The sequence below is a fragment of the Aspergillus bombycis genome (assembly GCF_001792695.1).
Source record: "Aspergillus bombycis strain NRRL26010 chromosome Unknown contig00021, whole genome shotgun sequence".
NCBI lineage: Eukaryota > Fungi > Ascomycota > Eurotiomycetes > Eurotiales > Aspergillaceae > Aspergillus > Aspergillus bombycis.
In genome coordinates this window covers 106,345-121,968 of record NW_019170023.1, presented here as the reverse complement: position 1 = coordinate 121,968, position 15,624 = coordinate 106,345, and the positions used below count along the sequence as shown (strand labels likewise).

The 15,624-nt window shown below is 48.6% G+C and overlaps 7 protein-coding genes across 7 annotated transcripts; 4 read left to right on the top strand and 3 right to left on the bottom strand.

The window, feature by feature from the left end:
* Nucleotides 1–59: 59 nt before the first annotated feature.
* Nucleotides 60–877, bottom strand: ABOM_004306 (dienelactone hydrolase family protein; the record flags this gene model as incomplete). The annotated part of the gene is made up of 2 exons (XM_022531436.1): nt 60–594; nt 663–877. The coding sequence occupies 2 exons, from the start codon at nt 875–877 to the stop codon at nt 60–62; spliced, it is 750 nt and encodes a 249-aa protein (XP_022391424.1).
* A 625-nt stretch (nt 878–1,502) lies between these two features.
* On the top strand, nt 1,503–2,884 carry ABOM_004305 (FAD-dependent oxidoreductase; the record flags this gene model as incomplete). The annotated part of the gene is made up of 2 exons (XM_022531435.1): nt 1,503–2,498; nt 2,558–2,884. 2 exons carry the CDS (start codon nt 1,503–1,505, stop codon nt 2,882–2,884), a joined length of 1,323 nt encoding a protein of 440 aa, XP_022391423.1.
* A 1,078-nt stretch (nt 2,885–3,962) lies between these two features.
* Nucleotides 3,963–5,009, bottom strand: ABOM_004304 (fungal specific transcription factor domain-containing protein; the record flags this gene model as incomplete). The annotated part of the gene is made up of 3 exons (XM_022531434.1): nt 3,963–4,227; nt 4,494–4,876; nt 4,953–5,009. 3 exons carry the CDS (start codon nt 5,007–5,009, stop codon nt 3,963–3,965), a joined length of 705 nt encoding a protein of 234 aa, XP_022391422.1.
* Nucleotides 5,010–5,121: 112 nt separating this feature from the next.
* On the top strand, nt 5,122–6,141 carry ABOM_004303 (NAD(P)-dependent alcohol dehydrogenase; the record flags this gene model as incomplete). Its single annotated transcript, XM_022531433.1, has 1 exon — nt 5,122–6,141. One exon carries the CDS (start codon nt 5,122–5,124, stop codon nt 6,139–6,141), a length of 1,020 nt encoding a protein of 339 aa, XP_022391421.1.
* Nucleotides 6,142–6,388: 247 nt separating this feature from the next.
* ABOM_004302 (NADH:flavin oxidoreductase/NADH oxidase family protein) lies at nt 6,389–8,102 on the bottom strand (the record flags this gene model as incomplete). Its single annotated transcript, XM_022531432.1, has 7 exons — nt 6,389–6,448; nt 6,507–6,860; nt 6,993–7,229; nt 7,303–7,322; nt 7,396–7,803; nt 7,863–7,968; nt 8,034–8,102. 7 exons carry the CDS (start codon nt 8,100–8,102, stop codon nt 6,389–6,391), a joined length of 1,254 nt encoding a protein of 417 aa, XP_022391420.1.
* Nucleotides 8,103–10,776: 2,674 nt separating this feature from the next.
* ABOM_004301 (zinc-binding alcohol dehydrogenase family protein) lies at nt 10,777–11,877 on the top strand (the record flags this gene model as incomplete). The annotated part of the gene is made up of 1 exon (XM_022531431.1): nt 10,777–11,877. The coding sequence occupies one exon, from the start codon at nt 10,777–10,779 to the stop codon at nt 11,875–11,877; it is 1,101 nt and encodes a 366-aa protein (XP_022391419.1).
* Nucleotides 11,878–12,680: 803 nt separating this feature from the next.
* On the top strand, nt 12,681–13,511 carry ABOM_004300 (alpha/beta fold hydrolase; the record flags this gene model as incomplete). Its single annotated transcript, XM_022531430.1, has 1 exon — nt 12,681–13,511. The coding sequence occupies one exon, from the start codon at nt 12,681–12,683 to the stop codon at nt 13,509–13,511; it is 831 nt and encodes a 276-aa protein (XP_022391418.1).
* Between the last annotated feature and the right edge of the window lie 2,113 nt (nt 13,512–15,624).

Here is a 15,624-nt window from a genome sequence, read left to right as displayed (position 1 = left end):
CCAGAACGGTTGGTCAATATGAAACTATGATGTAGAACCGCATACAGCGCTGGTTCGCCTCAAGCAGTGGGTCTATGTAGCCACTGTCGGAACCACAAGACTGCGGCATTCTTTGCCCTCTCCATGCCCGCCCTCTCACTCTTATCTCGCGGATCGCCGCGCGTTGCGAACCCATGTGTCAAAGTAGGGAAATATTGATAGTCGTATGGCACCCCCAGCGTTGGAATGACTTCGTTACTGTAAGCCTTTAATTCCGCGTTGAATTGTGGATCATGTTCAGGGGCCATGATCTGCACCGGCACTCCAATCTCTCGAATATCCCGCTCCTCCAGGAAGGTAGGGTGTGCGGTGGAAACGCAATCGACGAGCCCGACTGCTTTTGCCCCGAGACGAAAGACCGCCCAACCGCCAAAGCAAAATCCAATTGCCCCGAGAGAAGCGTACTGATTGGTGACGCGCAGAGCCCGGGCGCAGTTGAAAATCTGCGGCTCTCGGACATCCCTTGTGTTGCGGTTAAGAAACCCGGTAAGGTCAAGTTCGTTCCATCTGCTCTGATCGAGCAAGGCGTCGACAGGGAGGGCCTCGCCTCCGAAACTGCAGCCAAACCAATGGAATGAGATATAACCCGGTTACTGAGGAGCAGAGACAAGTGGATAACTTACAAGTCCGGTACGTAGACGGTAGCACCAACCTCCTCTGCCAGATGATCGGCTAGCAGCCGTGTGTTGGAGAAGGTCCAGCCAAAAAGATCGTGGACCAGTAGGATAGCAGCTTTCGAATTAGATCCTGTGCGGTAGCAATTGAGATCCGCTAATTTTGTTTCCTCTCCGGCAGGGCTGCCATTCCAGCGGAATGCTTTCAAACAGCAGTCATGCATGGTCACGTGGGGCGCACAGTATATCGACCGGTCCTGCTCAATTGCATGACAAGAAAGACAACCAGTGCTTTTTTATAGTCAATTATACATAGATATATATTACGATTCAACTTCGATATCTGGATCCAGTCTCGGTCAAAGCCCGATCGCTCGTGCATTCGTAAAACCCGAACCCCAGCTGCCCCTTTACAAGATCGGATCCGGGTTGGGGCCGTGGGAACATTCACAAAACCCGACCACGTTACATACAGGACGCAAAGTCCGTGAAATTCAACATCTTTCTATGCAGAAATGGACCGATTAATCAACGCACTCAGTATTGCTTGACAGGTGGGTTTTCGTCACATTGTAGGTCGAACTGCGTAGCTCATAGTAATACCACCTTTGTGCAGAGGCATTTTACCTGTACGGCCCACCCCGCCAGATGTAATCCGAGACAGGGTCTTACGAGGAGTGTTGAGTGTGTGCTCACAGCTTCAATTACTGTACGATGACCCCTGGAGGGCTAGTATTTATAGGCCTTTCACTCGTCCCGAAGTGAATTTGACGGATCAAAATACTTGCCTTCCACCAACTCCTTACTTACCTCATAACATCTCCACTCCCTCTCCGTGGCTCAGAAATCATGCAGCCCTCAACTTCAGCTCCGGCTAGCCAGCCATCCTTCGATGAACAAGCGGTGAAGAAGGTCATTGTTGTCGGTGCCGGACCAGTGGGGCTTATGACCGCAATGAAGCTTGCGATGGCAGGGATTCCGGTGGACGTGGTTGAGAAGGAAGAGAAACTTAGCCAGCAGCCACGAGCTGTTGGCTATCATGGCGCAGCTTTAGCTGCGCTTAAGAAAACCCCAGTCTACGAGGAGGCGGCAAAGCTTGGGTTCTCAGGGAATGGAATCTGCTGGAGAAAGCCATTGGTCGACGACGGAGAAGGAGGCATGAAGATGGGAGATATTATCGCCTCCCTTGCATTTGCAAGCAATGAGGAAACCCGGGATGACCATGGAAACAGTGTTCTCTACCTCCCTCAGTCGCAGCTCGCTGAATTGATCTATCAGGCTGCTGTCCAGACGGGTCTTGTGACCGTCCATTTCAGCCGAGAGGTCTCTGAGGTTCACGACCATGGAAACTCAGTCACGGTAATTAGTCGGAGTCCCAATGGAGAGACCGTCCCATTCAAGGGCATCTTTGTTGTTGGTGCTGATGGAGGAAGGTCCGCCATTCGGAAGATTCTGAAAATACCCTTCAAAGGTCACTCTTGGCCTGAACGGCTAATTGCTTTGGATCTCCTCTTGGAAGATAAGCATCTGGACACCGAATTTCCGACCTCGATGGTGATCCATCCGGTCCACTTTGGGCTCATCACGCCTCTAGAACCGGTCCAGCCAGGCAAAAAAACATTATACAGGTGCACAATCGCGGTCAGTCCGGATGATGGGCGGACAGACGAAGAACTCGTATCCCATTCAAACCTTACGGCGCTTTTGGACATCTTTGCTCCCGGACCGAGACCTCTGGACGTGAAAATTCTTAACTCCTCCACCTATCGGACTCATCAACTTTGTGCGACTACCATGCGAAAGGGCCGATGTATTCTTGCTGGGGATGCAGCCCATCTAAACAATGTAAGACACCTAATTCCAATCGAGGTACTCTTTCGAGCATTACTAACCCACCCCCCTAGCCATTCGGTGCTTTGGGCCTGACAACTGGGTTGCTGGATGCGGATGCACTGGCAGACACGCTTGATCTGATCATCAACGAGAACAACCCCATGGATCTCTTGGATATATATTCGGATGAGCGGAGAAGGGTTTTCCAAACCTTTGTGGACCCCATAAGTTCGCAGAATAAACTGAGATGTGCAAGTGACTCGGATGATGCCATGAATGACTGGTTCATTCGTGCAGTCATCAATAAAACCCCCGAGATCATGAATGCCTTCAGCCGTCCCTTTTTTGATATTTGGCCTACTGATATGAGGAGAGTGGTGTCATCCCGGGGGGCTTAGCGATGAAACGTTGGGAATCAAACATGACATTGTCTATTTTCTGTACTCTCTCCTACCTTCTCAGTCCGGGAATGCTTCTCCTTTCGTTCTCAATCAAAACTATGGCCTTTCCCCCAGGGCATGGATTTATCGCTGTTCTCTTGTCACTGTCTGCGAAAGCCTCTAGTCGGATGGTCCAAATTGGTGTATCAATAGAGATATATCCCGTTACATCTTCTTTGATTCGCTTGGTAGTAAGTCTCTGTATCCCTGCGAATATCATTTGCGACCTGTTGGTCGAAGTCCCTTCCATGAACCTGTTACATTATAGAGAGATAGTAAAACTATTTTTTGGCTCGCAGTTGGAACCATGGGATGTCTTTTTTGTTCTTTCCAAGCCTGTATCATGTGGATCAAGTCATTCCATGCTGATATTGCTACTTCGTAGAGTAGCCGGCAAACCGGCACAGACCGTCTTCATAGGAGCAGCGGACTGCTTTTCTCTCTTCAGCCTAAATTCGGGTGTTCCACAAAGCGCTTTCTACGTTTACACACGTATATTTTGCACTGTACGGTGTTCTAGTCTAAGTTAAACAAGGGCTTTAGATTAAGATGGCCGTAGTCTATTTCAACCAACCAACTTCGAGCGTCTCAGGTCAGGACTTGTGTTTTCTTTCTTTCTTTGTTTTTTTTTTTTCTACTGGACAGCGAAAACCCCAAGTCTCAATTATCTGCAGCTCTTCTCTTGGAATTGTACAGAGCACTGTGGTGATTTCGTTGCGCACGAACCCTCCAGTAGCACATGTGCTTGTGGTTTCAAGATTTGTACCGGATTCTGGTGGACCGGGCCGGGGCTTGTCTCTCCAGCCGGGGTTTGTGTATTTGTGAACCGAAGTCTCCACTATTACCGTACTATAACGTGAAAGAAAAGGAGATCACTCCACAATGCCGAAGACTAGTTTTCTCACTGACAGTGAACATCCCGTAGCCACATTCAACCTCCTCGCATTGCACTTTGCCCTGTACCTGCTCCCGCTGTCTGTGACATAAGCTGATTTCGAGTCCTGTAGAACGTAGCCGACAAGAGTGAGGAGGAAAGCTATGTGATCTGGTGCGCCGAAGAGATTATCGTGGCCTTGTTAGGAGGCCTTGTCGATGGCGCATTCTGCCAGCCGTTTGAGCTCGCCACAGGCTTCAAATGAACCATATCATTCTCAGACAGCTTTCGTGAAAAGACGCGGTCTATCATAATGCTGGCAATTTTGGATCTATCCAGATCGGCGCGGGAGCTTGTGTCCAGAGGGGTCCGGAGGATGCTGCAGAATATTGTGAGCAGCGCGGACATAGGATAAAAAGCCAAAGTCCTGAATATATCGTCAGTAACCGATCGTGTGCCACAATCACGTCGCGGGCGCTTCTAGTGCGTCTTGCCAAAATATACTGTCTACTAGGGCATGCTCAGCTTCATCCAGATTAGGAAAGGGTTGATCAGCTCGCCTGGATGGAGAGGGCCAGGCTTGAGCGCACTCCATCCGTCATTCCACTGCCCTCCATCTATGACTTGCATCGGCTACTTGCTTGATGAATCAAACACATGCAGTGGTAATAATTGAGTCGGAGCATGACTGACCGCATGCTCATGTTCGGGTCCGACATTTCTGAGCAGAACAACATGGTAGGGCGCCACTCTGGCGGGATTGAGAGTCGCCACTGCGAGAGGTCATCGTCCAATTCACGAACTGACTTCAACACTTCGGCATCAGACTTCGTGAGTGCGTTGATGGAATACAAACTGCGGTGTGCTCGGGATTTAATCAAACTCAAGCGCAGGTCAAAGGGGAAAACCGGTTCGATGGTCAGGTCATCGGCTTTATCAGGATCACAAAATGCCTGCTCAGCATAACCTGGTGGTAAGGACAGGTCGCAGTTCTCATCGGTACTGGCAGGCGGCTGTCCTGTGCCAAGAGGAACATCCTTGTCAAGAGTATAGCAGATCCAAAAGATATTGCGCAACTGCTTTTGTTATCTTCTAGTATGTTCACTCATTGAAGAGGTTGACCCTGATCTTCAAAGCCACAAGGTATCTCACTGTAACTACGAACCTATGAGTGTTTGCTGAGAAGCACACCAAAGCGGGGTTGGACATAGCGCCACGTCAGCTCAATGGTTACCTTCACTCGAACGGGTATTAGATCAGAGCACTGCACTCCAAACCTGTACCAGTAACGCTGAAAGAACACATATCAAACTCAGTGAAAATGAAGGCATGGCTATACAGCTCCACCAACGGTGGCTTAGAGAAGAACCTCGTCTTCTCCTCTGACGCCCGAACCCCAGGATCCCCACGGGGTGATCAGCTGCTCATCCAGGTGATCTCCACAGCCATCAACCCAGCCGACTACAAGGCACCTGCCATGAGCACTGTTTGCGGGAAAGTCCTAATTGCAACGACACCCGCCAGCCCCGGAATGGACTTCTGCGGGCGGGTCATCGCTGTGGGGTCAGATACTTCTGCGCGGCAATTCACGCCTGGCCAACTCGTCTTCGGCTGTCTCGGCATTCCACAGCAGTTTGGAACGCTCGGAGAATTCATACTCGCAAGTGCAAACAATACTGCTCCTTTGCCGTTAGGGGTGGATCCAGATGCGGCTGCTACGATTGGGGTTGCGGGGCGCTCGTCGTACCAGTCCATCGTGCCGTACATATCCGCGGCAGGGAACAGGGTGTTCATAAACGGCGGGTCTGGGGGCTGTGGCGTTTACGCCATGCAGATTGCTAAGTTGTTAGGCTGTCATGTTACAGTGACTTGTTCCACGCGCAATGTACAGTTCTGTCGAGACCTTGGTGCGGACGAGGTGATCGACTATACGACACAGGACGTTTTGGAGGAGCTCAAGTCACAGGGACAGGTATTCCACCATGCTGTGGACCACATTGGATCGCCTGAGGATCTTTATCAGGAATGTCACACATTTTTGAAACCTGGGAAGGTCTTTGTCCAGGTGGGAGCTCCTTCAATGGTCACTTTCGCTCACCGGCTTATTCGCCCCGCGTTTCTCGGTGGTGGGAAAAGGAAATACGTGGCGTTGCTTATGAAGAACCATAAGGACGAGTTGGTCCAAATTGCGAGCTGGATCCGTGAGGGAAAGATACGGGTTGAGCTTGACACGGTGTATGAATTTGAGGAGACCGTCGGAGCATTTGAGCGACTGCGTTCGGGGAGGACCCGAGGCAAAATTGTCATCCATGTCACAAACCTTGATCGTGAGGCTGCCTGAACACTGATATATTCTGATGCAATGATATTATGTCTCTAAGTTACATTCTGCTTAATCATATTCCTTTTGCCATTGAGTACCTCGTCCTATTACATATCATGTGGAAAGAGGTATTAATGAACAGACATTAATAGATTGACAACAGCAGACAAGTAGGTCATATCAATAAAGTTGCTAAGTAAGATGCAAATATTCTACACACATATTCCAGTGCCAATTACCTGGCGGCAACGTGTATATACCTGAATCAAGGTGCATGAGTAGCATACCCGGTAGCCAATCGTTGAATCTGTCCCGCGTAAAATTGCTGCAAACAGTCAGAAGGATGCTCATCAAGGGTTCCATCGAAGTCAGGGCAGACATACCGTTTCCGCACCTCCACCCAGCACTTTGATCTGAAGTATCCTTGCCCACAGAGGTGTTGGTACCTTTCCTAGAGCAACGGTTGCTTCATCATCCGTATACTTATCATCCATCATCAGTTCAGGGAAGTTTGGACAAACAACTGCTGGGCGCCCGATGCCAACGATATCACACGCCCCACCTTTCAAAGCGGCATGGATACCTCTCCGGCTACGGAAGCCTCCGGTGAGCATAAGGATGAGACCTGGGAAGCGTTCCCTGGTCTCCTTAGCAAAGTCAAAGAAGAACGCCTCTCGTGCTGCTGTACGCTGTACACTCTTGGTTGCACTCTCTTCTTGGAGTCCGCGACCCACCATCTATAATATCAAATAAACTTAGCCTGTTATCCCCCATAGATACGATGTGCGTCATTCATGGCAGGTTAATCAATAATAGCGATCCTCCCAACAAGGAATTACAATCAAATCAATACTAGAATCCTCACGTACCTTTGGGTCCTCATATGTCCCTCCCGATACCTCCAGAAAATCTATTCCGGCGTCTGCAAAGAGGCCAATCTGTGTCATGGTGTCCTCAAAGTCGGACGCGCTATGGTCCGCAGAGTTGAGCTTGAGTCCGATGCAGAAGTTCTCAGGCACCACGGCACGGGTTTCCTTGATGATTTCAAGAACGATACGAGCGCGTCTTTCAGGGCTGCCACCGTACTTATCATGGCGTACATTACTCTTCAATGGTTGGCCACGTTAGCTGTATGTATGCGGACAGCCTCTGGGCGTATAGTCTGTAAAGAAGGCTTACCTTCGGGGACAAAAATTGTGCTATTATATGAACCGCGGTCAGAAAATGTAACCAAGTCAGACGGTGAATGATCATAATAACTGAAGGACTTACACAAAAGATAACCATGAGCAGCATGGAGCTCAACACCCGCAAAACCACATTCCGCCAGGAACCGGGCAGAATTCACAAATTTCTGAACTACATTTTCAATATCTGAAACGGTCATTTCTTTCGGAACACCGAAAGCAATGTTCCTGATGACGGACGCCACACAGCCAGTTCCTATTTGGAGAGGAATTGGGCTAGGTGCAACAGGCGTCCCAAACATGCCTCTTTCGCCTGCACCTCGCGGGGACTGGCGACCAGGATGGCAAATCTGAGCGATGACTGGAGTGCCCTGCTCCTGGCAGGCGGCGGCGTATTGCTTCCAGGCATGTAATTGATCCTTACTCACCCCGGATTCACGAACTGCCAGGTCATAATAATTTCCTAGATCACGTGGATCAACCTGGATGTTTCCTATTCCAAGTGTCAGCTTTCAATTTGCATTTACTGGGGACATTTGAGTTTTGCTTTACCAGTCAGTAGGCCACCCCATCTTCCTTTGCCCCATTCGCCGTAAGCCCGTGTAAACTTCTGGTCAGGCACGCGGCTCTTATCTGCCATAGCCTCAGCCATAGCAGCCTACATAGAAGATATGAGTTCATGTCCTGCCACATTCAAGGCCAGGTGGAGGACTCCATCTCTACCTTCACTAAACGGTTCTGCAGCACCAGGCCACATGGCAGTGCGATTGGTTGGTTGATATCCAATGTCATCTTTCCGAACTGGTCCAGTCAAAGGTCAGGGTCGAGTAGTTGCCTCTTTCTTTCCCTCCCATTCAAATAGGTGCAGCAGGTTCGGTCCTCTTTTTTATTATTACATTTTACATATGGACTAAATAAATGATAGTATTGTTCGTAAGCTCAGGAGTCGGATAAACCCAGCTGTCTAGTCTGGCTATAGATTATCACTTGCAATGTGTGGTCGGGCTCGGTGCAACTGCTCGTCCGAAACGGGTTCATTTCAAGATAGGGTTAACAAAGCCCTAAGGCTTTTCCAAATATCATAGGTCAATTGTCATTTATGGGCCGTGCGCAACACCGACTAAAACGTGGTGAGCCGCAGGGGATGCCGATTGCATGATTCCATCTATGCAGAAATATAAGCTCATGGCGAGAGATGCCAGTTTCCTTTTGGTTAGACTTGCGAGGAGTGGAGCAACGAGTACCCACCAGGAGCTCGATTAGTGATATATGGTGGAATTGTTGTCCCGACGCTAAAGTATGCCGTCGCCAAGCCTAATGTTAGCCCTAACCAGAGTACACATTAATTGTACTAAAATAGACTATAATATGAGGTTACGTAGACCAAATATTGATTACCATTCTCTAAATTTCGTATTAGTAGATCACTTCCGCATATCCATCCTCAGAGTACAATACGGGAGTTACGTTGTCGGCATATATGATGTGGAGATTCTTGTCTTTCCAAGTGACAGGGCGAGCGGAAGAAAATTAGACCAGGCGGTGGTCCAACTAAGGGCAAACGGATTCATCCACACGAAATTCAGGAGATTGGGGCATATATCCTTCTAAATCTTTTCGGTGAGTGTCAGGAGCTTGTCCAAGTTATATTTTACCGGCCCAGGGGCTAGTATACGCAAATATAGCCGGCCTTGACTAAACCAGAAATGCTATTCCCGGAGGCCTAGGATGCCGAGCTTGAGCTTGATGCTCAGCAGACGACCTACGATAAGAGCTGTCCGAGTTATTGAAGGGAGCAAACAAAAACAATGGAAGCATTCAACTCAAGATTGAACTCCGCAGTAGTGGACCGCATTGGACCGTAGAATTACGGGTTGCTGAACCCTCGGTTTGTATTTAAATGGGCTATGCTTTATCTGTAGAGTATAATTATTCTTTTATCTATATCCTCTTGATCTCTCACCGGGGCAGGTGATTCCAAGTGACCAATTCTATCACGTGAGGGGCATTCCATGACACAAAGGGAGGATGTCAAGATTCCAGGTACACAGACATTGAACTTCAAGATCGCTGTTACCTGTTATATCCCTGAAAAGTGTCATCCGCCGCCGCCTCCAGTTATGGACATGGACCATGGATTGACGGCGGTCAAAGCAGCGGGCCTCTAAACCTTCGCCGAAAGATTTGGGGAGGCTGGGTACCCCGCTGTGATGCTTGAGTATCTCTTCTTTGGGGAAAGTGACGGTATACCTAATCGTCTACTCTCAATTTCTCTGGGGCTACAGGGCTTCCGAGATGCCACCACGTGGGCCAGAAGCCCAACGGACAAATGAGGTACCAACCTCGTAACAGCCTGGGGACCCAGCCCTGGCCGAATGCATGTTACTACGCCAATCGCCGAAGATCACCACCTTGTGGCCGCCATTATGCAAGGGCCATGTGTCGATGGTTTGGCAGCGTCTCTACAGGTACCCGTGTTGAAACTTTGCGGATGCTACCTTTATCTCTATTTGACTAGGTGCGGGGTACTGTACGTTTTCATCTAAGGCAATCTATATTACACCGGTGGAAACATGGATCTTCATTGGCTATGATGTCCGGATCTGAGGCAATGGATGGATGGAGAATACTCACCACAGATAGACCTTGGAGCGGAGTTTGTGAATAAAGTCACAGCCCACGCCATTCTCACACTTCCTTTTTCCCGGCCTATTAAGAAAGTCCATCGCAGCAGAAACCCTCTTGGGGCGGATTCAGGGTTCCCGGCGGGCATTTCGATCTCTATGCCGGAGGTGTTGCCTTTGAAGATAATAGTAAAAGGCAACTACAGTTCCCGCAAAGTCTTGGTATAGCGTTGATACCATTATTATTACTTGTGGAGTTTCATTTGCATTTTTAATAGAGGTACGGCTTGATGATCTTGAATTTTTGACCAGGGCAGATCACCGTAAAATGCGTTGGAAAATGACGTGACGGGAACTTGCCCTAAGTTTATTCCACGCGGCGTGCACTTTATCCAGGCCTCCATGTTACCGCGTAGTACATCTGTCAGAGTCGAGATCGTTCGTTGTCCAATAGCCTGCCAAATTGGCTCTCGCGCTGAGTATTTCATTCGGTATTTAGGTGGACTTAAATCTGGCCCCACCGATGATCAGGATCCAGAATAGAAGCGGTTGCGAGTCTATTTTGCCACGAGTCGGATGAACTCACACGCCCGACGAATGGTTACGCCAAGATGGACCGTATCCACCCTTGATTCTACTCTGTGGGGTACATTTGTCCTTCATTGTTGATCATCCACCCAGTATTATATAGCTGGGCTGCCTTGGTAAGATAAAGTGGCCATCAGTTCTTTTCGCAGAATTTACCTGTCTTCTAAGCCGAACAGTGGGCATCCGATAGCAACGGTTGTGAAATACAACTAATCTATTGACTATCTGCCCAGCCCAACCAAACTAAATTCATGATGTCTACTACAATCCCAGATTCAATGCAAGCACTGGTGGGAAACCGACTGGCGACCGCACGACTGGCCAACTATGCCTTGGGAAAGCCCTGCGGAGATGGAACCAAGGTGCAGACAGTTCCCACTCCAACCATATCAGACACAGAAATCCTCGTTCGCGTCAAAGCGGTCGCGCTGAATCCCACAGACTTCAAACATGTTGACCTTCTCGCGCCGAAAGGGGCCATCATCGGCTGTGACTTTGCCGGAACCGTGGCCAAGGTGGGTTCGAAAGCGCCTGGTAACTGGGAGGTTGGCGACCGGGCAGCAGGCTGGGTGCACGGCGGCTTGTACTACGACCGTGGCTCGTTCGCTGAATTTCTGAAGGTCCCGGGCGACCTGGCTTGGAGGGTTCCCCACACTGTGACCGATGAAGCAGCAAGTACCTATGGGGTGTCTGCCGTGACTGCGATGCTGGCTCTCAATGCGCGTCTGGACGTTCCTTGGGCGGATGGAGGCCCAGAAGGAGGACATCGTGACTCGCCTGTGTTCATATATGCGGGTGCAACCAGTGCCGGTCTCTACGCCATTCAAGTAGCCAAACTCGCCGGCTTGAAGGTCGTAACGACAGCATCTCCACGGTCGCATGACTTGGTGAAGCAATATGGAGCTGACGATGTGTTTGATTATCGATCGCCAACTGCAGCAGACGAAATCGCCAGCGCGTACCCACAGATGAGCCGAGCCTTGGACTGTTTTTCCGAAGGGGGTTCGACGGACTTTTGCATTAAGGTTGTCCAGAAGGCGAAGGGCAAGGTGGTCACTCTGTTAGACAGGGGCAAGACGACCGACGCAGGGGTAGAAGTGGACTTTCTGCTTGGGTATGGGGCCTTTAATCTTCCATACCAGTGGATGCCTCCGGTCGGCCCTCGATTTTCGGCCAACCCGTCCGACAACGCCGCTCTACGTCGGTTTTATGCATCGCTGCACGACGTCTGCCATCAACTGCGACCACCTCCGCTCAAGAACATCGAGGGCGGGCTGCACCATCTCAATGAAGGTCTAGATCTCCTGCGCAAGGGACAGGTTGCCGGTACCAAGTTGGTCGCACGTCTGGGATAAAGTTGTATCGCAATCACACACTTCAGTGTGGTGCAAGCGTGAATTCTCATGTATATATATTATTTGATGCTCGTTAAGCGGTAATTTAAGCAGCGCTGAATGAAGGATATACGAAAGCCCATGATTATAGGATGCTCAGCAGTTTAAATGAGGCAATCTTATCTCTACGTCTTAGAGTAACGATAGAACATACCTACATTTTCAATTTATCCTTATGCATCTAAGAAAGTGTAGTCACCAGAAACTAGCCCACGGTCTATCTGGACTTATCCTCGAATCGTCACTATATAAGACATCACAGCTTATACATACTTTTCAAGATTTTCCTAAACCTTCATATCTCCCGTTAATAGGACAAGTGGATCTATATCCCAGTCGCCACCCTGGATCAAGGACAAACGGATGGATTGTTGACCCGCAGTCCGCCTCCAGAAAGGGATAGCTTGTGAGTGAAGCCCTGACAACAAACTTGCTCACAACCAACTTTATCTCAACAGCAGGAAGCTTGTTACCCATCGCCGGAGGTTAATTCGTGAACCATCGAATTGTTGTCGTTGGGCACTACGTCATGATGGCCGAAGATACGGACAAAGTTCATGGCAGCGGGCGAGATTCGGCGGAGAACAATGTCTGACGTATGTGTGTACATAGTAAGACGAGATTCGCAACCACTAGGGTTACTACTTAACTTCCTTCCTGCCCGCAATCTCCCTAAGACTATTTGAACGTGCAGTTTGTTAGATCTTGCATTCTACCTTTAGCCCTTTACTAGCCTACCCTGACCAAACTATATATCGAACACCATGCCATACCTCAAACTTCGAGACGGAGCCGAGCTTTTCTACAAGGATTGGGGCAACCCAGAAGGCCAGATCGTTACCTTCTCGCATGGCTGGCCGCTCAGCAGCGACAATTGGGAGAATCAAATGTTTTTCCTAGCCGAGCATGGCTACCGTGTCATAGGGCACGACCGACGGGGTCATGGACGATCTACCCAGACCTGGAACGGCAACAACATGGACACATTCGTGGATGACCTGCAGGAGCTTTTCGAGCATCTGGACATTAAAGATGCCATGATGGTTGGGCATTCCCATGGTGGAGGAGAAGTGACCCATTTTCTGGGCAAGCATGGTACCAGCCGCGTCAAGAAGGCCGTGCTCGTCGGAGCTGTGCCTCCCCTTATGCTCAAGTCCGCAGTAAACCCAGAGGGAACAGATAAGGCAGTCTTCGACTCCTTTCGCCTAGCAATGCTCAAAGACCGAGCGCAGTTCTTTCTGGACGTTCCCAGCGGACCATTCTTTAATTTCAACCGGGCTGGGGTCCAGAAAAGCGAGGGCCAAATTCGGAGTTGGTGGCAGCAGGGCATGAACACTAGTTTTAAGACGGCGTACGACGCAATCAAGGACTTTTCGGAGACAGACTTCACGGAGGATCTGAAGAGAATTGATATTCCAGTCCTGGTTCTTCACGGTGACGATGACCAAGTCGTTCCCATTCAGGCATCCGGATATAAATCCGTCAAGCTTTTGCAACAAGGGAAGCTAAAGGTGTACCCTGGAGGGTCTCACGCCATCCACAACATTAATGTCGATGAAGTCAACAAAGATCTTCTCAACTTCCTGCAGTCCTAAAAGGGATAACCATACCTGGCGCTTTTGTGTTGCGGCATTCAGAAAGGGTTCATTCACTTGTAACGGACTCTGTTTGATTATTTACTGCATCGTCCCTATTTAGATGCCATATAGTAATTTGACTCGCAGAGGTTCATCATTTTCCATGCTCCGTTAGTTCCAGTGCCACACGGTGGAAATCCTCCGTGAAAACAATACCCGCAGGTTGACAAAAATTACATTTCAAGATGGTTTGGTATCCTTAACTTCCGGTTCCCAGTTTAGTAATTGAGCTATTCAATATTGATAAGGGTACTATGAGTAATGTATTCTCAAATCAGTGTGGTTCATTATTTCCTGGCAATGAGATATAGCCCTTCTGAGATAGGCACGGCTGACTTTCACCCAGTTGATCCTTAGGATAACACGCCAGAATGTGAGTCTGTCCTGGTCCCTCGGCAGTAGCAGCATGTTCTCTGTTATATGTCTCTCCCAGTATCTATACCGAATGATCTCCTACTGCAGTATAACAGCTACGGATACACTAAATTTATTTTCAATTTCTAGACTGGAGCCATGAAGAAGTCCATGATAATCAACCACACGATTGATTACACTATCGGATCAACTCAAAGCTAGCACTCAGCAGCTGGGTTATTAAGCAGATTATAGAATGAGATCTCATAGTCAGAGCGAGTAAATCCTGGCAAAATACGTTGTCTTCAATGTTTCTTGGACACAATCATGCTTGGTGACGAATACTCAGTTAGGGTCATGCAGGCTTGCTTGGCACCGCGATTTATATCCGATCAGCCTTGACCGTCGTTCTTTTTCATTTATGCTCCACACCCCTCACTGACTTTCCTCTACTTTCTTCTTTCACATTTCTAATGTTTCCCAGTTTTCCTACCAATGTTTACACCAAGCTAGACCAGGAGTGGTTCTAGCTCTTCGAGCGAACAACCACTTTATCGTAGATTGATGCAGGATAACACTGCAGAAAAGAGTCCCCTGCTCGATATCGAAGCGAGTAGCCCAACCGATAAGCGCTGCCTCGGTCTACGGTCAACAACTCTTCTTTTGTCAGTCATGTCCAGATCACCTCTGCCATCGGAAAATGACAGTATTGATTAAGCCTCGGCGGAATGAACCGCATCATGAGAGCCGCGATCTTTTCCACCCCCTTATCGATCGTCCTCAGTATACACAGTATAGGTACCGCGCTCCTCTTATACCTCGCAGGGCTAGCCCTATCGTTCTGCGGAACATATGTACGAGAGGAATTCGATAAGAAGTAGACGGTTCTTGATACTAAGCAGTAATCGATAGATACTGATAAACTAGACAAAGAGACTAAGAAGCAGCTCTAGATTAAAAGAATAACTTTTTCTACAGTAGATTTATCTGCTGGATAAATTTATAATTTGATTTATTTTTATTACTAGAAGCAGAGTGGTAGCAGCGAAACGAAACTATTTAAGTAGTTTGACTCTATAATATTCTGAAAAGTGGCCCGCGATAAGATTGACGGTCTAAATAGACTATTCCGGTAAAAGAATCCCGAAAATATAGAGAAGAAATTATTATACTGACCAAATTCACTTTTTTTATTCTGTTATTTTTACAATACAGAATTGTCTTGTAGAAGGCTGGCGAAGATATCTAAACTGCCGCGAAGCCCTGAGTGTGCTTTCAGTACTATGGAAACCCCGCAGGATATAATAATTAGTGTCTTAAGCAGTAGTCCTGCTATAACGTCCTCGGTTGGGGGTTTCTAACGTCTGTCTAGATTGTATCAAGGTATTCTGCTGGGGGAGAGAGTATAGGGTCTTTCCTAACCAGACAAGAGAGCCGATGTTGGATTGTCACGCATCTCAAACAAAGACGATGCACTATTGTTTGTTTGTTCGTTTGATTCATTTACCCTGGCCCCTCACTTAGACAAGCGATATCCAGGCTACCACAACCGTGACTATCCTTGTATGTCAATTTACACTGTACCACTTTGTGCAAACGACCTTAGAGCCTGATACCCGAAAGACACTAGTAAACCCTGACTCCGGAGCTAGCGACACTATCCGGAAATCCCCAAGTGGAGGCTTCCCCGCAGCATCGTGAGGTGGCATCAAGCAAG